This window comes from Theropithecus gelada, chromosome 3 (assembly GCF_003255815.1).
Source record: "Theropithecus gelada isolate Dixy chromosome 3, Tgel_1.0, whole genome shotgun sequence".
In the NCBI taxonomy this organism is placed as follows: Eukaryota; Metazoa; Chordata; class Mammalia; order Primates; family Cercopithecidae; genus Theropithecus; species Theropithecus gelada.
Genome location: NC_037670.1, coordinates 28,973,395 through 28,996,841, shown reverse-complemented (window position 1 = coordinate 28,996,841; position 23,447 = coordinate 28,973,395). Strand labels below are relative to the sequence as shown.

The 23,447-nt window shown below is 43.7% G+C and overlaps 1 protein-coding gene across 8 annotated transcripts in view; it reads left to right on the top strand.

The window, feature by feature from the left end:
• ITSN1 (intersectin 1) overlaps positions 1-23,447 on the top strand; it is a 243,151-nt gene that overhangs the window by 165,714 nt on the left and 53,990 nt on the right. For 6 of the 8 annotated variants that reach the window (XM_025378049.1, XM_025378046.1, XM_025378047.1 and 3 more), the window contains 7 exons: positions 1,684-1,843; positions 6,048-6,253; positions 7,022-7,104; positions 11,235-11,401; positions 14,568-14,613; positions 17,351-17,472; positions 22,026-22,143. In XM_025378049.1, coding sequence (XP_025233834.1) covers positions 1,684-1,843; positions 6,048-6,253; positions 7,022-7,104; positions 11,235-11,401; positions 14,568-14,613; positions 17,351-17,472; positions 22,026-22,143 — 902 coding nt within the window. The remainder of the gene's footprint in view (positions 1-1,683; positions 1,844-6,047; positions 6,254-7,021; positions 7,105-11,234; positions 11,402-14,567; positions 14,614-17,350; positions 17,473-22,025; positions 22,144-23,447) is intronic. The other 2 variants (XM_025378054.1, XM_025378053.1) reach the window with 1 other exon arrangement.

The following is a 23,447-nucleotide window of genomic DNA, read 5'->3' as shown; positions in this document are numbered from 1 at the left end:
CTCTTTTGGTCTTGACTGAAAAGTTCTGAGTTTTTAAAACTAAAGCTTAGGCTAAAATAGAAGACTAATGCCATATTTTCCAGGATTTGTTTTACTGGGGATCAAATCAGTATGCCTCTTCTTCATGAAATGTATGGTGTGCAATTCTCTTGCTGTAATTATGGGCACCTTATTTTCCAAATGAAAAATCAGGAATTATTTTGGTTTTCAGTTTTGTTTGTATATCTTATAAAGATGTAAAAAGTAAATTGCCTTTAAATCTGCACTCACACAGATACATTTATCTAAAATTACTTATTATTATTATTATTTATTATTATTTTGAGACAGGGTCTCACTTCATCACCCAGGCTGGAGTGCAGTGGCACAACCATGGCTCACAGCAGCCTTGACCTCCTGGGCTCAAGTAATATTCCTGCCTCAGCCTCCCAAGAAGCTGGGCCTCCCAAGAAGCTGGGCCTACAGGTGCATGCCACCATGCCCAGCTAATATTTAAGTTTTTTGTAGAGATGAGGTCTCACTATGTTGCCCAGGCTGGTCTTGAACTCCTGAACTCAAGTGATCCTCCAGCCTTGGCCTCCCAAAGCACTGAGATTAGGGCATGCCACCATGCCCAGCCTGTTTATCTAAAATTATTAAAATCACAAAACTAGAACTGTCCCTGGGACCCAGGACAACTGGTTGCTGTCAGGATGCCATTTGTAATTGCTGTGGCATCTAGGCATACAACCAGGTACTTACTATAGGATGCATGGGTCTGAGAAGTGGTGTTGAGAAGCTCCAGCTCCATAGGTGGCAGGTAGCTTCTTTTTTCTCATTTAACTATTGTTATTACAAATGATCATGTGAGGATGTTTCTCCAGTGCTTTACAGTTACAGAGTATTTCCCTGGCCCGTATTTCATGTGACCCTCACAACTAACCTTAAGTGGCACAGTATTGTTCCCATTTTATCACTGAGGAAATCAAGATTCAGACAAATGCCTTTTCCTCTCCTCCTTGTTCTTTTATTTATTTTTCTTTTTGAGACAGAGTCTTGCTCTGTCACCCAGGCTGGAGTGCAGTGGCGCAATCTCGGTGACTCGCTGCCACCTCCACCTCCCGGGTTCAAGCAATTCTTGTGCCTCAGCCTACCAAGTAGCTGGGATTACAGATGCCCGCCACCACACCCAGCTAATGCGTTTTTGTTTTTTTTTTTTCTTTTTGAGACCGAGTCTCACTCTGTCATCCAGTCCAGAGTGCAGTGATGCGATCCTGGCTCACTGCAACCTCTGCCTCCCGGGTTCAAGCATTTCTCCTTCCTCAGCCTCTTTAGTAGCTTGAATTACAGGCGTGTGCCACTACACCCAGCTAATTTTTGTATCTGTAGTAGAGACGGGGTTTCACCGTGTTGGTCAGGCTGGTCTTAAACTCTTGACCTCAGGTGATCCGCCCACCTCGACCTCTGACAGTGCTGGGATAACAGGCATGAGCCACTGTACCCAGCCTCCTCATTCTTTAACTGTAGAAAGCCACATAAATATACTAGGTTTGTGTTGCACAGGCTCATCAGTTACCATCTTTTTCTTTTTCTTTTTCTCTTTCTTTCTTTTTTTTTTTTTTTTTTTTTGGTACTTTACTGTGGTTAAAAAGCTGGCATGTTAGGGAGTGCTTGCTATTCATGGTGTTGTGCTTTTCCCTCCAGGTGGCCCACCAGCACGAATGAGAAACCAGAAACGGATAACTGGGATGCATGGGCAGCCCAGCCCTCTCTCACCGTTCCAAGTGCCGGCCAGTTAAGGCAGAGATCCGCCTTTACTCCAGCCACAGCCACTGGCTCCTCCCCGTCTCCTGTGCTAGGCCAGGTAAAGGCAGCCAGTGAGAGTGTGAAGACTTAGCTTGCTATCTAGTGCCAACAACTTCAGCAAATGCTTTTTGGCAATGTCATCTAGAAGCAAGCCTTGTTATGCATGTCTTGGTTGGCTGGCAGTATGGGAATCCAGTGCAGGAGCCAGAAATCTGCTGTGAATAGTTGGGAGTTGGGGATAGGGGTGGGGCACAGTCAACTTCTCCTGCCTGGGTTGATGAAGGAAACTTCATTGCAGAAGTGGCATTTGAGCTGCATCTTGACCAGTGGGTAAGATCTTACTAGAAAATGGAGAGAGCCAGCATATCAGACAGAAAATGCTGGGAGAAAGGCTTTAAGGCAGACAAGCAGAATGTGTTTAAGGAAAATCATGCACCACTCCATTTGTCTAGACCACTGAGTTTTTACAGGAAAAGGTAGACCAATTAAAGGTTAATGGGAGGCTCTGAAATGCCCTGCTCGGAAATAATAAGTCTGAAAGGATAAAGGTGGTTATTCTGAATAGTTCTCTTTTGCTTGATACAATAATGATAAAATGCTGAAATTTCTATCAATAATCATGCCAAACAGCAAGTGCCCCTCTGGGAGGCACTGGAGGTTCCAGGATCGTTTCTGATCTGAGAACACCCAGATGGAACACAGGCTCTAGGCAGATCCATCTGGAGGAGTGGTGTGCAGGAAGATTAGAGTAGAGGGCCGGCAGGGCAGTGCCACCAGTCAGGGGGCTGTTACTGTCACCCAGCTGAGACCCAGGGCAGGCCTGGACCCAGCTGAGTTCATGTTCACCAAGTGGGGAGGTGCCGGTGGAAGCAGAAGAGGCGTGCAGGTGGGAGAGACTGCAGAGAAGAGTGAAGAGGTTGGAGTCACAATGCCTATGGGAGCCGAAGGAAAGGGAAGAGGGCTGGGATTGAGAAAAAGGGCCCACCTTAAAGGAGGAAAGGAGGAAGGCAGAAAATGCACAGTTAAAGGGAAGAGTTGGGTTTTAGTTGTGTTGAGTTGAAGGTGAATGTGGGACCCTGTCTAGCAGGCTGTTGGAACATAGATCTGGAGGGTGGAAGAGAGCACGAGACCGGGATTATAGATGGGAGCCATTCCCGTAGAGAACGTTATCGGATCTCAGGAAATGCGTGAGGTCGTCCAAGGAGAGAGAATACAGGGAGAAAATAGCAAATCCACAGGCACGTACGTGTGTGTTCTGTGGCCTGGAAGAAGAAGAAGAGCTACTCAGCAGGAAATGGTACTTTCCTTTGCATCTGTCCTAGCTCAGCATTTGGCACGTGTCACATGCTCAGTTAACAGTGACTCAGTGACGGGGTGAGGGGTTGTTCCAGAAAGTGGAGGTGGGGGAGGGAGTTTGCTTATGTTATTAAGTACTGTGGTCAGGGCAAAGAAGAGACCATTCATTGTGACAGGTAGAGCTTTGTAACCTGGGAAGGAGAAGGATGAAACCACACTGCAGGGGTGTAAAAGGAAATGAGCAGCAAGGAAGTGGAAAGATCTGCAAAAGGAAAGAGGAGGACCAGAGTGGAGGGGCCTCAGGAAAGCAAGAACCAGCCATGTTGCCAGTGGAGATGGGGATAGAAAAGTGAAGTGTCAGAGGATATAGTTGGTATAAGGCAGACAACATTAAAGGCACAGAAAAGACAGGAGTCTTTTTCTTCTGGGTGAGGAAGAGTGAAAAGAGACTGGAGAAGATAAAGCCAAGAAAAATGTTCAGCTTGGGCTGTATGATACTGTTTTCAGTGAGGAAGGAGCCCGGAGGGGCTGCGGAGTGTAGAAGAGGTTTGGGAGCAGGCAAATGAGGGAGCCAACAAAGAAGAATGAAGAATTGGGCCGGCACGGTGGCTCATGCCTGTTATCACAGCACTTTGGGAGGCAGGCAGATCACCTGAAATCAGGAGTTCATGACCAGCCTGGCCAACATGGTGAAACCTCATCTCTACTAAAAAAATTAATAAATGCAAAAATCAGCCAGGCGTAGTGGCGGGCTCCTGTAATCCCAGCTACTTGGGAGGCTGAGGCAGAAGTATCGGTTGAACCTGGGAAGCGGAGGTTGTGGTAAGCTGAGATTGTGCCACGGCACTTCAGCCTGGGTGAGAGAGCAAGACTCAGTTCTCAAAAAAAAAAAAAAAGAAGAAGAAGAATTGCCTGGCTTAATTTAACCTGAGTCTGTAATAGATCATTGCACATTGCCTCAGCTTTCTCTAGCAGTGCTTCACAGCTTGGGACTAGGAATAATAATAGTTATATAGCTCACCACTGTTATTTCTATCATAGCAATACTGTGCATGGATCTTACTAAACTTCCTGCCCCCTCCCCACCTACACACATCTTACATTACCGTGGGATTGCTACACTTTAATAGCCTTTTGGAGAAAGTCTCATTTCTACTTTACAGATGTGGAAATTGAGATTCAGAGAGATTAAACAGTTGCTAAAGCCAGAAAATTAGTAAGTGACAGACCTGGGATTCAAACCCAGAGTCCACGTCCAGCCCAGGCTGGGGTCATTAGGGCCCATCAATGTAGAAAGGTCGACACAGCAGACACGGGGAAGATTTCTCAGGGGGAGAGATTCTGAAATGCCAGTGAGGGCGCAGTTGAAAGGCCGACCCTGGGGTCCATATGGAGAGAAGTCAATGAGGGGGCCGAGAGGATTAGACAGTGCAGAAGGGCTGTGGGATGAGGAGCTATGTAGGTGGCAGGTCCGCTGCAAGGGGGAAAATGCAAGGTCGAGAATATACAATCTGAGGGGTGTTCAAAATCCAGGGAAACCCCCTCAGCTCTGAGGGACTTGAAGGAGTGAATGTACAGCTAAGTGGAAGGAAATAGGATAGGGATGTTGTGGGTTTAAGAAGGTAAGAACCCATGAAGACCAGGAATTAGAGGTTATCAACATAGATGCTGAAACTGTTTGACCTGTTGTAAATTCTCTCTGCTTATCAGACATAATCATAACTTAATGTCAGTATGATATAAATAACTTCCGAAGGCAAGTACAAATTGGTTCTGAAGTAACTCTCTCTAGGCATTGTCCTTTGTTCTTGCCCGTTCATATATATGATTGAAACTTGGTGTTTCATTTTTTACTAAATGCTTTAAAATATTGTAATGGTTTAATGCTATAGCTTCTTGAAAGATAATAAATGCCTTACCCTGCCTTTCCAGCCTGACCTCCTCCTCCACCCCTCCATGAGACTAGGCCACATGCAGCCCCGGATTGTGCTTCTCTTCCCGGACCCCTTGCAGTGTTCCACCTCGAGGCCTTTGCCCATGCTGCGCCCTCGGCCTGGAGTGCCCTTCCTCCGAAGCCCTAGCTGTCAAAGTCCTTCTCATCCTTCAAGGCCCATCTCAGATGCTGCCCCCTCTATGAAATTTACCCTGATGCCCCCAGGCAGAATTCATCCCTCTTTCCTCTTTATTCCTGCAGTGAACAGTAGGAACTCCTTTTCAGTATATTGCATTCTGCCAGGTGGTACACATGGTTGTTTTTATCTCTTTCTTCCCCATTACTTGTGAGTTACTTGCTAATAATACTGCCCATCTTTATAGTGTTTTATGGTTAATAAAGTGCTTTTCCCTAAATTATTTGGGGGAGGCAAAGACTGTTTTTTTCATTTTTGTAATCTCATGGAGCAGTGCATGTAGATGTACAATAAATGGTAATTACAATGAATTTACGCTCACCAAATCCCTGTTTTCTCTGAAAAGGAACTAAAACAAGCATAATCCAGATAGGACCTATTTCCCTGGGTCCACCTAAACTAAAATGCCAGTTAATGATCTCATGATAGTTCATAAAATTTCTGCTCCAGTATTAATCCTCCACTAAAAACACCAGTCAAATTGGAAATGGGGAGGTATCCTGGGCAACTTGAGAGTAAAAATAGAACCAAAATTTAAAAGGCGCATAGATGCAACAGAATAATTGTGACCTCCTGGCTTGTTGAAAGAGAGAGTTATAGATGGTCAGACAGTGACTTTGTGAAGAGGCTGGCAGGCTTTTGCCTCCGCTTTTGGAAATAAACAATTGTTGGGAAACAGTGAAGCATCCAGCACTCCTGCTGTGCTGCCTCAGGGCCCTTTGTGGCCGTGTGTGCTTGTCTGGCCTGTGCTTGTTGGAGAGGTGCCATGTTCACGTCTGCCCTAATTGATAACAAACTGCAACGTAACGAGAGGTCCTTTATGTCATTCCACACAAGGGTGAAAAGGTGGAGGGGCTACAAGCTCAAGCCCTGTATCCTTGGAGAGCCAAAAAAGACAACCATTTAAATTTTAACAAAAATGATGTCATCACCGTTCTGGAACAGCAAGACATGTGGTGGTTTGGAGAAGTTCAAGGTCAGAAGGGTTGGTTCCCCAAGTCTTACGTCAAACTCATTTCAGGGCCCATAAGGAAATCTACCAGGTATTTTTGTATTTATCTGCTTGTATTTGATGAAAACAATATTAGGTGTTAAGTTACTGTTTGCACTAGTTAAGATTCACAGACAGGCGTTGCAGGATTAGTTTGCCTTCTAGATCTTTTAACTGCAAAAGTTAGAGTATAGAGAGTACCAAAAGGGAGCCTCTTACAGATAAGTGCATTCTTTCTTCCCTCATGAAAACCTGTGTGCCTTGTTTTTCATTGCCTTATGCAAGAAGGAATTCAGCTCTGAGACCTGGAACTCTCTTGTGCGTTAGTTGGAGATTATGACTCTCTTTATGCTTATTACCCAGTGCTGTACCAGATATGTGTGAATACTTAGAAACCCAAAGGATTTGGGGAAATGATCAGAGGACTTAATTGTCTTTTTCATTAGGGTCTTATAGCATGGAACCTAAGGTTGTTAATTCCTCCAACCATATTAATGTTCAAAACAAACTATGAGCTTTAAGAAGATGAATATAGCAAAAATATTCAATGAGCATCTCTCAGTCAGTCTTGCCTTGAAACAAACTAGTACATAAGCTATGTGTCCAGTATAGCAAAGTGCTGAAAAATAAGAATGCGAGCTTAGAGTCATGCCTCTGTATTACCTAATTATGTGTTTTTAAACTAGCTAAGTACAACTATTTCAGCTGTGAATTGTTTAAAGTTTTAAAAGTTAAGCAGTTTTAACAGAAAAATCAGTGTCAGTTGCACTATTTTCTTCAAAGATAAAAATTAAAATACTCTCTTCTTCCCTTACTGCAGCATGGAGTCTGGTTCTTCAGAGAGTCCTGCTAGTCTAAAGCGAGTAGCCTCTCCAGCAGCCAAGCCGGTCGTTTCTGGAGAAGGTGAGGGCCTGAGTTGTATTATGTTCTTCAGAAGGGTCAAGGACGTTGCGTAAATGTTTGAAATGAGATTGAATTTCATCTTAAGATAGACTACATTTATGATCAGTATATTAAACTACAGTAAAATGAAAGTTTAGCTCTTTACAGAATCAGAGTACTTCATGGAAAATACTGTCAGACATATTAATCATCAAAAACTGAATTTTCTAATTATATTTTGTTATGAGCCCTTTGACTTTTACAAGAGACCCATTCAGTTCACTAAGAATCAAGTTTTCCAAGCATCTCTATACCTAAATTGTGGTCATTGCTTCATCTAACATAGTCTAGTCTCATCTGACTTCATAGATAAGTATTTCATTTTTAAAAGTAACTACGCAGACCACTAGAGTTCTCAGAGTAACATGAATGCCATCTGTACCATCCCAAATGAAACTGAAACTCAATTTATGTACTCCATGAAAACAACCAAACCAGACAATTTAGGACTAAAAAAAAATCATTTTGAGTGTTTATTACACAAATAATTGCTTTCTTTCTCAATCTCCACTTGCTGACATAATCCTAAATATTATATGGATGCCAACCGAACGAAACCTGTGTAATTCAGAACCTCATGGTAAAAATCTCACATCTTTTTTACATTCAGTACAGCCATCATCACATCCTAACTGGAGAGTGCTCCCTGAGTTAGATGGGTTTTCTGTGTAGACGTCTGAGCAATGTTGTAGTTAACAGATGCTATAACTAACCAATTCTATAGTAATTCTTTATGGGTTCCTTGAATACATTACATGAGAATAGAATGTTTTATTTAGTTTGTCTGCCATAATGAGATTGTTACATTCCTTAGAAACCTTGCCCAATGAAAAATAGAATTATTAAAACAGCTGTTCTAGGTGGAGACAGCAAGGATTAAGGTATAGTGGTATTTCAGACTCACAGTAACAATGTTCTTTTTTCAAGAGGATTTTTTAAAGTAAAAAATTTTTTTAGTTCATAGCATAGCTATAAAACCTTATCATCACTAAACAATCCAGCATCTCCTTTTTGCTATTACCGTGAAAATGATTAACAGAGTTCCCTTTATACATTGTCATTATCTTAATGACTTTTTTATCTACTGTTAGGGTAACAAGGCAAAAAGCTCCTTTAAACACAGCACATGCAGTTAGTTTAGTAAAAAGCAAATTATGCACCTCACCAAAAAATAAGAAAGAAAAAACTTTGGTGTGTTATATCTAGTCAAGGCTCACTGGAGGGCTGGAGTTTGTATCTTGACTCACCCATCTAGTAACAGTACTATTTTGTTTATGCCTTAGCTTCCTTGTCTGTAAATTGGCCGTGATAACTCCCCTTGAGGTAGGAAATTATTACAAGGATAGTGAGATAATATGCAGAAGGCCTTTAGAACAAAGCTCAGTAAATGTCTACTACTTTTATGTCGTTTTTGCTTCATTCCCTGGATTACTGGTAAAGCCACGTAAAGTATGAGCATCCTCATCCAATAGCAGTGTGGAGGAATGTTTGTTTATTTGTTTTTTTTGTTTTTTGTTTTTTTGAGACGGAGTCTCGCTCTGTCGCCCAGGCTGGAGTGCAGTGGCGCAATCTCGGCTTACTGCAAGCTCCGCCTCCTGGGTTCACGCCATTCTCCTGCCTCAGCCTCCCGAGTAGCTGGGACTACAGGCGCCCGCCACTGCGCCCGGCTAATTTTTTCTATTTTTAGTAGAGACGGGGTTTCACCATGGTCTCGATTTCCTGACCTTGTGATCCGCCCGCCTCGGCCTCCCAAAGTGCTGGGATTACAGGCGTGAGCCACCGCGCCCGGCCTTATTTGTTTTGAGACATGTACTGAGGCCTCAATAAATAGGTCACAAGTGAACCACGCATATACTTAAAATTGGGCAGCATGATGGAGTTAAATTCTGATCTTAGTTTGTATTTATTACAGCCGTTTTGAAATGACTTAGTTATTAGAAATATTGGAAAGCTTGCTGGCTTTGTGAAGGGGTGGGAGGACATTAACCTTAGAAATTCTGAGAAAAGCTATTTTTGTTTATTAATGAGCCTCTTGTTAATACCACATTGAACATAATCAAATTTAAAGTAAACTGTAAACCAGATAAAATAGGTGATTGGCTTGGGTCACTTTTAAAATACTGGTTTGGGGATGGACAGTGCCCTCTGTGAAATGTCTCCTGAGAAGGGGTAGCTGAAGAGGAACCTCTGCCTATCCGTCATCACGTCTCTGGGTTTCATTGTCACCCTAAAGCCACTCTCAGATGCCTTTGTGCAAGGCAGGCAGGGCAAGGCCAGCCTCGGTCTTCCCAGTCTCCTTTATATTTTATACTGCAATACCAAGTTCAGCCAGAGTTCATGTTTCTGAAGTTTCTTAAGCATTTGGAAAGTTACTTCAAAATTTGGATCCATTTTAAAGAAAGTAACTTTGAAGCTGAGGAATCACTGGGGAAAGTATTGATGGCCAAGGATCCTGTCTTAAATGGCCAAATATGATCTAAAGAACAGTAACAGGGAGCAGAATGAAAAGGGAAGGGTGAGAGTATGGAGAAATCAGAAAAATGAGTCTGTTAATGAAGAAAGAATGACCCTATTAAAGCCACCACACTTTGATTTCCTTGTGTGGGAAATCGTTTTTCCAGTTTTCACTGTGGAGGTGTGTGTTACCAGCGCCTCAGGGCTAAAGACAGGGAGCCTTCTGTTTTCCCTGGGACGCTTGAATGACCTGTGTCTGCCATGGGGCCCAGTGCTCTCCACCAGCAATTGCTGCTGGCCTCGGCGCTGACAGGTCAACACTGGCGCTGAAGGAGGCCCTTGTTGCTCCAGGGGCTGCCCACGTGAGCACAAGGGTTAGAGGTTTTTGTGTTTTTGTCTGTTTGTTTTAGTTTACATTAGTACCTCCTGCCGAGGCTCTGATAATTAACCGAAGGAGTTCTCCATACAAAAGTCCTGCCTCTTACTCAACACGAGGCTGGACATTAAAGGAACATTATCTGAGATTTAGAGAGAAACAGACGTTGTCCGTCATAAAAATGAACTTTTTGGGTAAATGGTGATTTTTCTGTTGCTTTAAAAAAATACAAACAAAAGCCTAGGATAAAATGGAGAAAAAGTGGAAACAAGAAGCATGTGCATCTTTCTGTAAATCTTTTATCCTGTACCTAGAACCTCCATGTAGGATTTTGTGTCTGGTGATATTTCTGAGAGTGTGATTTGGTTCTAAGCCTTAATAAAATCCACTAAGAGTGATGCAAAGTTCTACGTCTAATTAAAAAGAAAAGTTTTTTCTGTAATGCACACCCTTCAAATTCAAGACACAAAGGAACATTAGTTCTTATTCTTTAAGCCTAAATGACATGGATAATAAAATATGATAAACTGGGATTTGTCTTTTTAACTTGTTGAAAGGCTTTCTGGGATTGGGTTGGACATTCCTTTTCTCATCAGTCCTCTCTGTGCTCTTGAATGACAACTAGATGCCCATTTTTAACTAAATAATATGTGTAACTCATTTTGTGTTCTAACAGCTTCCTATCATATTGTGTATATGGCACAATAGGACATAAGTTTTCAGGCAGTTGAATAATGAAAAGTATGTCTTATTTAATTTACACAAAGGATTTATGCTGTCTAACAATTTTTTAAAACTGTGACTTGGTACCCTCAAAACTGAAATACACATATTTAATATGCTTACCAAGAGCCTGCATCTGAATGCATCTGAACCAGTGCTCAGCACAGAGTAGGTATTGTGTAACTCTTAGTTAAAAATAAATGTAAAAACCATTTTCATTCAAAAAGAAATCATGACGCTAAATGGCAGATCACTCGTAAATACTCCAGTGTCGGTAAACATGCAGTTGGGTTTTTTGTTCCTGTGTCTGGGTCTTCCCAGGAATTGTCTCCCTGTCTGCAGCTACTGAACTTTTATGTGCACTGGGGGAATGTGGAGCCCAGGGTATTCTGCAGCTCTGTATTTTATCTGTGACTAGCCTTTCTCTTGAATGGATCTTGTCCTAACTTCCTTATTCGTAAACTTGCTTTTGCAAAGCTGTCTGGGATTTCTTTAAACAATCAAGCTCTCTCCGTATCTCAATATTTCTCCCCACCAGAATTTATTGCCATGTACACTTACGAGAGTTCTGAGCAAGGAGATTTAACCTTTCAGCAAGGGGATGTGATTTTGGTTACCAAGAAAGATGGTGACTGGTGGACAGGAACAGTGGGCGACAAGTCCGGAGTCTTCCCTTCTAACTATGTGAGGCTTAAAGATTCAGAGGTAAACCCACATTAACTGTTTCCTCTCCCTTTCTGTGCGGTGATTCTCTTTGCGGGGAGTCACGATGTTTGACAGTGGAACTTTGTTGGGTTTTGCTAAGTTCTGGAATGTGACAGTAAATCCAGTGTGACCTGTCATTGTTTGATTTTGTTATTTGGCACTGCGGAGTAAGCATTGGCTTCCCCCAAGCAGAACGCATCAGGGCTAAGTGGAGGCTGAGTGTGATGGGGCTGGTCCACATCAGCTGGGAGGATCATGTTCAGTATTAAGCTCTCTTCCTGCGTGTAACCGACTTATGCTTTGGAGTAAACTTTCTTGATTAGATCATTATGGTCACTGATTTTTAAATGCCCCAAGAATGATAGCAATATTTTGCCTGTATGAACAGAAGTATTCTGGTGATAATCGCCCCAGAATGTTGGGTATTAGAAAGTTTTTAGAATTTCTGGTTTTGCCCACACAGCAGAAAGACACAAGATCTAAGAGATGGGTACACTTTTGACTAGGCCTTAGAATCTCCGTTGATCAGGACTGAATTTAAGTGCTATTATCTGTATAAATTGGAAGGGCTCCCACTATTGTTAAATAGACCCGTAAAAGTTTGATCGCATAAACTGTGGTCTTAAGATAGTGCAAGTTTAATGGAATGGTGGGGTGGACTTACCACAGAGTATGGAAGTCAGTCTTGTAGGAGCCACTTGCACGTTAGTGGAGAGTTTCGGGGTATAAATGGAGTCACTTAACAGATCCAGTGCACATTTTAAAAAGCCAACAAGAATTGACTCATTTTTTAAAGCATTGACAGTCAATTCACAGTAATTTTCTTTTTCTCCTCATACCTCATAGGTACTGAGAGAGAAAAGGCTGGCAGGGAGCCTGTAGGGGCCGCTTTCTCAGGAGTAAGCAAGAGGATAAAGTTCTCTATTTCAAATGCCAGTCGTGGAGGGTATACTGGGCTCTTCCATGTGCAGCTCCATGTGCTCGGAGCTGCTCTGGGGGCGAGGCTGGGCCTGGTGCCCTGCTCTAGTAGTCCTGCCCTTGGCCTGCTCACCTCTCCTGCAGCTCCCAGAAACGATTTTATTTGCTTGGATTTTGTTTTTTTAAGGGGTGGCATTGTTTTGCTTTTTGGTTTTTCTTGCTGCGGTCTTGAGAGCAGCTAAGTGGAATTCCCATGGATGGATTTACTTAAGTCTGCCCACCCTTGGAGAATTTGGCAGAAGCCTGGAAGAAAATAATTTTGCCCTGTGAGACAGCTGGCATATTGGACTTTTCAGACCTGGAAACAGAGAATTAAATTCTTCTCCAGGCCAGCAAGTCGAGTCCAATGAGAGTCATATAGATGATATTTCAGGGGAGTTGGTAAAACCCTAAAAGCCAAACTTAATTTCTACTACCGTGCATGAGAACTCTTAAAGTGACTTGAGTTTTTGGATCAGTTAAAATACAAAAGTTATTACTTGTAATGTATTTTAATAAGTTACAGTTTTCTACTTTAATAAAACCATCTGAAATAAATATTAGGAAAACACAGTGACTTTTTTTTAAGGTAAGTAGAGTTGTAAGCTACTTTCTTAACCACAGTCTTAAATTATTAGCCACAGAAGAACTAGCAGTACTAAAAATTTTTAGATATACATTTAGCGATACTATTCAATAATAATGAAAAAAATTAGAAAACTCAGCTCTTTCGTCCTACTTGAATGCAGAGTTCAGTGTAAAAGCAAAATATCTGACCAAACTTAACACCAGACCCAGCTTCAGATACCAGAATTGATGTCTGGGCATGGGGAGAGTTGTCCGATCCTGCTTCCCTTCTCTGTATGGGCAGGTCTGGGGCACAGTCTAGGGGACTTTGTAGGTGCTGGGAGGACAGAACATGGCCTTCTGAATCCATCCCAGCTTATGGGACTGGCTGGGGTTTTTCAAAGGGAGCACATTGAAACTACTTGAACTCTACTGTTGGGTACTGCCAATTGCCTTGTTCTTTTTATGGAGTATAGGGAGTCGATTCTAAGCCTGTACTAGGCAAGTTAAGTGGTCACTGGAGTCTTGTTTCATTGGTATTCCTTTTTTTTGATTTGCAGCCTATTGAAAAATAGTGAGAGATTGCTATTGTATAACTTTGTTTGTTAATAAAGCAGAATCAGTGTAAAAATTTAACCCAAACTTTTCCTGGTAAATGGTTCTTAAATTTCAGTAAGCAAAATAAAGAGACTGTAAGTTGTGTTCCTGGTAGATAAATGGCATATTTTTATTCTTTCAGTAACTCATGTTTAGTTTACTAAGCCTTTTGTTTTGTTTTAATTGGAATACTTAATTTACTGCGAGATAGACTCAAGCATAAATTAATTTAGAATAAAGCACTTTGTAACAACAGATTCCGTTCTGGCTCCTGTCCTGCCTCTCGTGGTCTCTGTTGTTGGCTTACTTGGCTGGTTTAAAATTCCATGAGTATCCCAGAGAGGAATTCAACCCCAGAGCACTTTTTAAACACTTGATAGTTGGGAAGAAATATGCTCTGCCTCTCTGCATTGATAGAGAAATTTCAGTGTATAAACGCTGTGAAATTGAGTGGAAAGGCCACACAGGACAGCCACTGCCTCTTTGGATAGAGAGGGGTGAATAGGATGGGGGAAGAGAGGTTCCAGTTGTCCCTGTACTGTGTTAGTTTTTTAAAAAAGAAAGCTCCTGAAGCAAATGTGCAAAATATTAATATTTTAATGTGTTAAATCCGGGTGGTAGGCTCATGAGTTATATTCACTGTACTTTTCATATGTGAAATACTTCATAATTAACCATGTGAAAATAAGCCCGAGCTTAGTATTTAGGACGTAAACTAACAGTCTTCCTATCCTGGAACCTCCTGTTAGATTTGACCAGGTCCAAGAAGTGCCTGTGCTCGGAGCCCTCTGGGCTCTTACAGGGCCCCATACTCTGCTGTTTTTTTCTCTTATAGAAACGAGTAAAAGCCACATGTTTTAAAGTACTTATTTTGTCCCATATTTTCCTGATCTATATCCTTGTGTCAGGTGATACAGTGCTGTGTTTTCCCAGAATGAAAAGTGGGGCTTTGGGGCTCAAGCGGGTTTGTGTCATCATTAATCGTTTTTAAAATTGCATGATCAAAACTTCAGCATGCAAATGAGACCTTTTGCTCTGTTTTAAGGGCTCTGGAACTGCTGGGAAAACAGGGAGTTTAGGAAAAAAACCTGGTAAGTTACAAACCCTGATGCTTACTTTTCAATGTTTTGAATGTAATTGATAGTTGCTCCCCATCTTTGTGTATTAGGGCCAGAAGCCTAAAATAAAAAGAATCTTTCCTAAGAGTGGTGAGAGTAAGTCCTTTCCTTGGAATCCATTAATAATTTCACTTGGTTATGAGATTCGTCTGTTGCTTCACACATGAAGAGTGGAGACGTCACCTGACAGAATGTTCTCTTGGGTTGTCGAGAAATAATTCAGGTGAGGCCAGGTGCAGTGACTCACACCTGTAATCGCAGCAGTTTTGGAGACCGAGGCAGGTGGATCGTTTGAGGTCAGGAGTTTAAGACCAGCCTGGCCAACAGAGGAAACCCAGTCTCTACCAAAAAAATACAAAAATTAGCCAGGCATAGTGGCATACACCTGTAATCCCAGCTGCTCGGGAGGCTGAGGCAGGGGAATCGCTTGAACCTGGGAGGCCAAGGTGGCAGTGAGCCGAGGTTGCGCCACTGCACTCTAGCCTGGGCGACAGAACAAGACTGTATCTCAAAAAATAAAATAAAATAAATATATAAATAAATAATTCAGGCGAGATACTGGGAAGTTATAATACATGGAGCTGTAGGATTATGGGCTCAACTGCTTCTCCGTCTTCTCTTAGGCTTGGTTAGCCCTTTTTCATTTCCTAATAATGCATTCCCAGGACACAAACAATGGAGAAGATTAGAGGAGCAACAGATATTATGTGAGTATAGGTCCTATTAATTTAGAAGCCATTGGATGGTTTTCCTCGGTACACATTGAAGGTACAAAATTACAGTCACACCTCTGAATCCAAAGTGTTTTAGTTTATTTCAATAAAATCACATGTGCTATAAATAGCAAGAAAAAGAAAAGAAAGCGGATGTGAAATAATATGGTTTCTGTGGCATGTCTTCCTGGTCTGGGTCATTTGAGCTTTTTTGCTATCATATCCTTAGGAAATTACAGGTTAAAACAGTCACTGAAATGCCAAAAGACGGATTTGCTTGTCTGTTTGGTACCCAGCTCCAGCTGGGCTTACATGGCCAGAAAAAGAAAGGGAAATTTCACATAGTCTAGGATTTTATTTTAGTCAGACAAATACAGTCAATGGAAGGAGATACATTGGACCACCCACCAAATCTCTGTTTTAAGTGTAAGTTTTCTAAGTTTTGGACATTTGTCATTCCAGAGGATCCAGATATTTCATAGATGATGCCCAGGTGGGCTTTACTTTGCACTGAAACTAGCAAGAAAGGACACAAAAGACCTCAGAGAATGTTGGGGCAGATTGCTCGCTGCATCTGCCAGGTCCCATGAGGAGCAAGAACATCCAGTGCCAAATAGAACACTAGTTTGGTCTTTCTTCAAGCCATAAACTCTTGGAACCAAGAGCTGGTCTTTGGTTTGTTGCAGTAGAGTCCTCATCCCAGTGCAGACATCCCAACTGGAGCTCCCAGTCAGAGCCTAGGCTGGGCCAGTAGACTGTGCTGTGGCCTTTCTTGCTTGCCCTGAGCTCTCCAAAGCATCAGGCAGGGCCAGGCCTGCACCGTGACTGCCGGGTGCTTCTCTCCTGGTGGCCAACGCCTGATAGCATGCAGAACAGGATGAGAGCGGCTTGCTTAAGGGCCAGAGTCTTACTCGTTCCCTGGAGTGAGTAGAAAAGTAGGCAGTCTCGTCAGAACCTGGGACCTTTTTGCGTTCTTCCTTTCCATTCTTCTTTACTTCATTCCCTCTTTCTTCTTTTCTTTCTGTCCTTCTTTCCTTCTTTTCTCCTTTCTTTCACAGACCACACTTGGAGAGCAAGGGTAGAGGAGTAGAACAGTTTGTTCTGTATTGCTTCTAGAAGTTCAGAAAGCGTAGCTGCAGATGTGCCAGAACTCAGGCAGAGAAGGGTTCTGTTTTTTCATACTCGATCTCCTGGGCCAGGGGAAATGTGTGTTTCAGAGCCTGGTCTGTGGTACTGCTGGAATTTTTCCCATGGGACTTTTCACATTCAGGAAAAGTACAGAACCGTTTACATTTTTTTCCCTGTTCTGAATTGTTTTTGCATAAAGTTCCCTTCTTAACTCCAGGTCCCTCCTATAACGTGAAATAAAAAGAAAGAAATTTTCCCTGCCATGATTTGCACCTGATATTCAGGGATCACTCAAAATGTGAAGCATAAAGAAGAAGGCTGTGTCGTTGGGAGTGAGAATCTGCAGCAACAACATAGAAATAAGCTCTTGCCGGGCTCCCAGTGGTTTCTGAGGAAAACAGGCTTCTGTTTCTGCTGTACTTGGCAGCTGGGAAAGCTATGGAGTCCTCTAGTCACTTTAAAGTGGCAGCTCAGCCATTGAGTGCTGCTGTGCTGGGGTGGGTGGCAAAGGAGGCCCCCACCCGTGGCCTCAGGGCATTCCCAGTAATTATGGGAGGGGTGTGACAGAAGGTGCCAGGAGTGGGCAAGGAGCGGACTTTGTGGAGGGAAGTTGGTAAGTTTCGCGGGGTGACAAGGGAGTCTGCAGCCCACTGAGGGCTCGAGGATCAGCCAAGCCCTTGAATGCCGTGTCTGCCTGGTAGCTCTGGGAACAGGGGTGATTCAGGGAGCCTTACTCGTTGAGTAGAAATCCAGCCCAATACATTGGTTTTGATGTGTTCATCTGTGAACCTGGGAGGTGCCCACATCTTCTTGCCCTTTTCTCCTGCTGACTCTAACAGTGCACTGCCATGTTTGATCTTGTTTTTCAGAAATTGCCCAGGTTATTGCCTCATACACCGCCACCGGCCCCGAGCAGCTCACTCTCGCCCCTGGTCAGCTGATTTTGATCCGAAAAAAGAACCCAGGTGGATGGTGGGAAGGAGAGCTGCAAGTCAGTGTCTTTTCTCTTTATTTACAATTCTCCATCCAAGTTTCAATACACAAAATCTCAAAGGGACGCTATTTTATTGTAAAGTACAAACCACCCCTCACTGCCTAAATTCTGTATTTGGATAGTGAGAGATGCCAAATTTTCTGTATTTGTTTAGTTCCTAAGTTTCAGACAGCTGGTAACAGATTTCTGAGAGCTGGGAGCTCATATGAAAACATATCTGTTCCATTTCTGAGTTCAGATAGTGAGTGTCAGCATAGTGAGAACTCGTATCATCATGAGGGACGCCTGCATAGCATCGTCCTTATGTGCCTTGGCATTAGAGAGTGGAGCTTTTCCTCAGTGGCACAAGAGCAGGTTTCTTTGCATTCAAAGCCACATCCATACATCACAGTATTTTTAGTTCCTGTGTGTGTGTGCACGCGTGTGTGTGTATTGTTAATCATATCATCTTGTTACACATTTTACCATTCCAGATACTTCCTATAGGTCTCATTTCCAGAGACAAAGATGCTTTAAAAAGATTTCTGTTACACAATTCTCATGGTAAAACTTCCTAGAATCATCGATGGATGCCAAATCTGCAGGAAAATTTTCAGTAGGAGCAGTAAATGTGCATGGTCTTGAAGTGACCCCCACAGATCACTCGTGATCTGCAGGGGAAAACACAGTCATTATAGAGTGGAGAGCTAGGACAACACCTGAATGAGGTGATCAGAATGATGAGCAGTGGGGAGACCAGAGGACATCATGTGTGTGCAGCTGTGCCGGGAGCGAGGAGGGAGTGACTGTTCTTCAAAAATGTCACGATCGTAGAAGACAAAACCTGTCGAAAGGGTACTAAAGAGGCGTGAGGACTGACTGCAGTATCTAGACTTAGTGCAGTATCTAGACCGTGTGTGAAAGAAAATCACGCTGTAAAGGACAATATTGGGATAATGGACAAAATTGGGTTATGGATACTAGATTAGACAAAATTATTGTACCGGTGTTAAATTTACTGAAAGCAATAACTGTACTGTGGTTATATAAGAGAATATTCTTATTTTTAGGAGATACACGTTGAAGTATTTAGGGGTAAAGAGTTAAGATGTAAGCAACTTGCAATCAGATGATTCAAAAAAAGAACTTACAGAGAAGAGGGTGGGGAGGGAGAGAGAAAGCGCACAAATGAGGGAGCAGCTGGCACCCGCCGAGTGTTGACAGCAGGTGAATTCGGGTAAAGGGCCTACGGGTGCTTTTCTTATTCTTGCCGCTTTTCCGTGAGTTTGAAATCATTTCTAAATAAAAAGTTGCCTTTAAAAAGTTACTACTACAGCAGTTACTTGAGAGGTAAGCCGGCTGACTTTTCATATGGAAAGTGTGTCTCCCCGCATCCTCCCCCATCCAAAGTGAAGATCAGCCTCCGACCGCCAGGCGGGCACCTGGCCACCTGCTTCATAGCTTAGTGAAGGACGGGGCTTGCTCCCTGGCTTGCCCATGTGGGGCCTGTGGAAGAGCTGAATTTCCCAGCAGCTGTCCATCTCTCTGGCCTTTGTTGAACGTGGGCCTCTGCGTCACACAGGGGGCCTCAGTAAGACTTGGCCAGATATAGGAAGGAATGGTTTCTGGAATGCTTTGTGAGGAAGGGGCCTGTGGGAACCCTTTGATGGCCATTAGTGGGCCTGTAGACTGACTTCCCCAATCTGCTGGTGTTTGTCTGTCCATGAGCAGGACGGTATGGAACTATGTAAGTTTGAGGGGGAAGAGGGAGGCAGGAAACCTTTGCCATGCAGTGGGCTAGCCACGGAAGACAGACCCTTGAGTGCTGAGGAATGGGGGTTAGAACAGCAGGAGCACGAAGGAAGAAGGCCTTGCTGGGGAAGGCCTCGGGTCTCACACAGTCCCGCCTACCACTCTGTGGAGGTGAGCCTGAGGCCGGGACAGGAAGAGCCACACTGGAGAGCTGAATATATAAGAAATGCATCTTGGCCAGAATAGAAGGCACAACCTGGAGTGTAACTGAAGATGAAACTTCCCCTGGGGAGCTCGCTGGTGGACACCCATAATTGTCCTTTCCAGGAGTGCTGGCCAGATGCTACTCACTGGTTCAGAAATCTGACCTCTGGAGGCCTGAAAATCCACTCCTTTTTATCAACATGCCTTCTCCTGTGCTGGGGAGGGAGAGGCCTCCTTAGACCCTCAGGTCCCACTCCCTGCTTAGAGTTGTGCTGTGTCACCCATTGGCCCTGCCAGCATCATGCCTCTGTCCTGTTCTGGAGACATGGGAGACTCCCATCGCCTTTCCTCCTTGCCTGCCAGGGGAAGGCTTCCTGCAGGGCCCCTCTCCCCAGTGTAGCCTCACGTCTTACTGCTGAGCAATGACGTCTCCACTCCAGCGTCTTTGAAACACCAACACGCGCTGCTCTTCTGCCTCGCTGCCTTTGTTCATGACATTTCTCCCCAGGGGCCAGCCGACTCCCACCTCTCCACTTCCCGCAAGAGCTGGCAGATCCCACTTCTGGAAGCTCTCTGTGACCATCCCAACCAGAAGTGCCGTCTCCCTCCCCTGAGCTCCAGCGGTGGCCCCGTGCCAGCACCACTCTTTAGTATTTTATATTACTTTGCTTTCTGTGCACATTTCTTATTTCCACATGTAGCTGACTAGCCCCTTGGAGGCAGCAGCTGTATTTTTCAGTCCCCACACCTCTAGCACTGTGCTAAAGTGAGAGTTTGAATGGTTCTTAGAATCCACAATAAAGAGGCTGAGTTGCCATGGCCCAGGAGAGCTCCTGGCGCTGTCACCAGAGTGACTCTCCGTGTGGATCCACCAATGAGGAAACACCAGCGAGGTCTGTGCTCTGCTGCAGAGGTGTGGGAAAGGGTGTCACTGCGAGCAGAATGGTGGTACACTCGGTGGATAAACGTGGAAACGTAACCAAATGGCTTCAGTCATCGGCAGGTTCACTGTGAACGTAAAAGCTTTAGTCCTTGAGCCAAGGGAATGAAATCTGTCAGACCTCAAGGAAAAGTGAAGCCTGCTCTGTGTTCTCAAAGTGACCCAGAGGTATCCCTCTTGATAAATTGGCAGGTGGGAGGGCACAGGTAATGTGGTAGAAGTTTTCTTTTTGTTTTATTTCCTTATTTGGGGAATAGGTAATTATAGTCACATGGTTTAAAATTCAAAAGTTATGAGGGAATATAAATGTCTCCCTCCCACCCTTGTCCCCAGAGGCAGCTGTTTTGATCAGAGCCTTATTTCTAGACGTGTGTGTGTGTGTATGTGTGTGTATGCATGCGTGTGTATGCACGAGTAGTTTTGGGTTCTCTTGGTGGTGTACAGAAGGGTAGTCAAAGCCCTACTCATGATCCCTAAACTCGAGTCTTTTCATGGGATTGTGTCCTAACTGCAAAACCTGCCTCACCAACTTGGTTGCAAACTCCCCTGGTTTACAGGGACAGTCATCTACTGTCCCTTTCTAACAGCATGGTGCAGAAACACTGCATAGATGAATCTTGTGTTGAATCAGATTGAATTAAGTGAGAAAGAAATGGCAGTGAAAAATGTGGCTTTAGCCATCACATGGGCCTACGGGTTTGTGAAAATAACATCAAGTCTCCTTGTGTTCTGTGTGTACTGCATGTGTGTCATCTTGATGTATATTACCCATAAAGGAGCATGCAGACACATGAGTGCATCTTGGCTTGCCACTAACTGCCTGTGGCCTTGGGGCCGTCACTCAACTTTTCATCTGGAAATTGGGAATAATGATAGTACTATCCCTCTGGAATTGTGTGCCTAAATGCACAGGGCCTGGCTCATAAAAAGTACTCAGTGAGGGCCAGGTGCAGTGGCTCATGCCTGTAATCCCAGCCCTTTGGGAGGCCAAGGGGTGCAGATTACGAGGTCAGGAGATTGAGACCATCCTGGCTAACAAGGTGAAACCCTATCTCTACTAAAAATACAAAAACAAAATTAACCAGGCATGGTGGCGGGCACCTGTAGTCCCAGCTACTCAGGAGGCTGAGGCGGGAGAATGGCGTGAACCTGGGAGGCGGAGCTTGCAGTGAGCCTAGATTGTGCCACTGCACCCCAGTCTGGGCAACAGAGCGAGACTCCATCTCAAAAAAAAATTAATTAATTAATTAATTTTTAAAAAAAGAAGTACTCGGTATTGATGGCCATCATTATTATTATTATTATTGTTCCTAAAACCCATATACAGTGTTGGCATTAACCATAATGTCTGCATTACCTGAAATTAACAGCTGAGTGCTAGCATTACATGAGCAGAATTTTCTATCCCAGACAATCCATGGTATATCCTGATTTTGTGATCCACACGGTCTAGCCCAAGCAAAAACATTCTGGGCTTTGCTGACCAGTGATTGCCGCAATTTGAATTTTAGCTATGGTGTTTTACCTTTGTGACACAGTAATCCATAGATTTTACCCTTAATGTCGTTTGTTTTTCAGTTACATGTAAGCTTTACATAACTGCTCTGTTATAAAGTGAGCTGTATTATAAAAGATGAGCCTTTAAAAATGTTTGATGTAATTATTTTCTTACCAGGCACGTGGGAAAAAGCGCCAGATAGGCTGGTTCCCAGCTAATTATGTAAAACTTCTAAGCCCTGGGACGAGCAAAATCACTCCAACAGAGCCATCTAAGTCAACAGCGTTAGCGGCAGGTAAGGAGTTTCCCGTTTCTAACTGGAAAATGGTCTGCGTGCCACTTGAGTTTTTCCACTTGATTTCCTCATTAAATATATTTACGTTGTTTTTTCGCATGTGCTTTAAAGCACTTCTTGTACTTGCTGGGACTGACACCCAACTAATGTGATATGGAATATGTCTTTCGAAAGGACCAGATATCTAAGTGGCTTTTCTGTGCTGCATACAACAGAACCCTTGTTGGAATGCTCTTCCTGCAGGAGTCGTGAATGCTGTGGCATTAAGGCCACATTTTCCTCTTGATTTCCTTCCAGCCATTTACATTGGGGTTTAGGCTAGGGGGTGAGGTGACAGAAAGGGACACCCAAAAATAAATGGCTGGGGTCTCAGTAGGTCAGGAGATGGAGCTGGGGGCCACGGGGGTTGGGGGCTGTAATGTGGTGTTCACTGAAGACCAAAATAGCTCCCCTGTGACATTCACTGTGGGCAGAGGGGGCTCCGCTGGGTGGGCAGGATGTTGTACACACTTTCCTGGAGGACTGGAAAAGAACAGAGCACAGCAGTTGGCCCAGTTGGCTGTTTTCTGATTGAAGGGACCAAATTAGATGCTTCAGCAAGATCTGAGAGAGCTGAGGTCAGGGGAGCAGGTTTCTGTTTTAGGTCTTTAAGCTACCCATTCTTGGTTGGCTTTTGTGGAAAGTGTAGAATTTTTGTTCCAATACCTTGTGGTTAAATATCTGTGCTGTATGTACCCAATGAGATAAGATTAAAACCTGGCAGCCTTCTCAAGAAATTAAAGGATGGGCAAACTTTGTGATGAACCCCAGTTCCCACTGGGCCTCTTTGCTTGAGCTGTGGCCTCGTGTAAGCTGAGGAATGTGGTTCCCGCAGGGTTTGCTGTCCCCTGGGGAGATGTGTCAGTATCCCTCCACTTCCGTGTACAGCCCCTTCCTCAGGCCCGATGAAATCAGTTGCTGAAGTGATTGAATTAGCTGGAGAATTTGAAAAGCCTAAACCTATTTATATAGGCTGGTTAAGAAAGATTCACAGGGACTGTGACCTGTTGGTGCAGACTCATCTGAAGTAGAAGTGCCAAAGAATGAGAACAGTTTTACCTCCTGTAGGCTTGAGAGAAAATGAGAAAAGAAAAATTGTTCTTGAGGGTGGAGATTTCTTTCAAGACAACATTTTGAGATGCAAAGATACAGCAGCAGGAAAATCTTTTGAAACACTGGTTTTAGGCATAATGTGGTGGCATGCGCCTTGTAATCCCAGCACTTTAGGAGGCCAAGGCGGGTGGCTCTCTTGAAGCCAGGAGTTC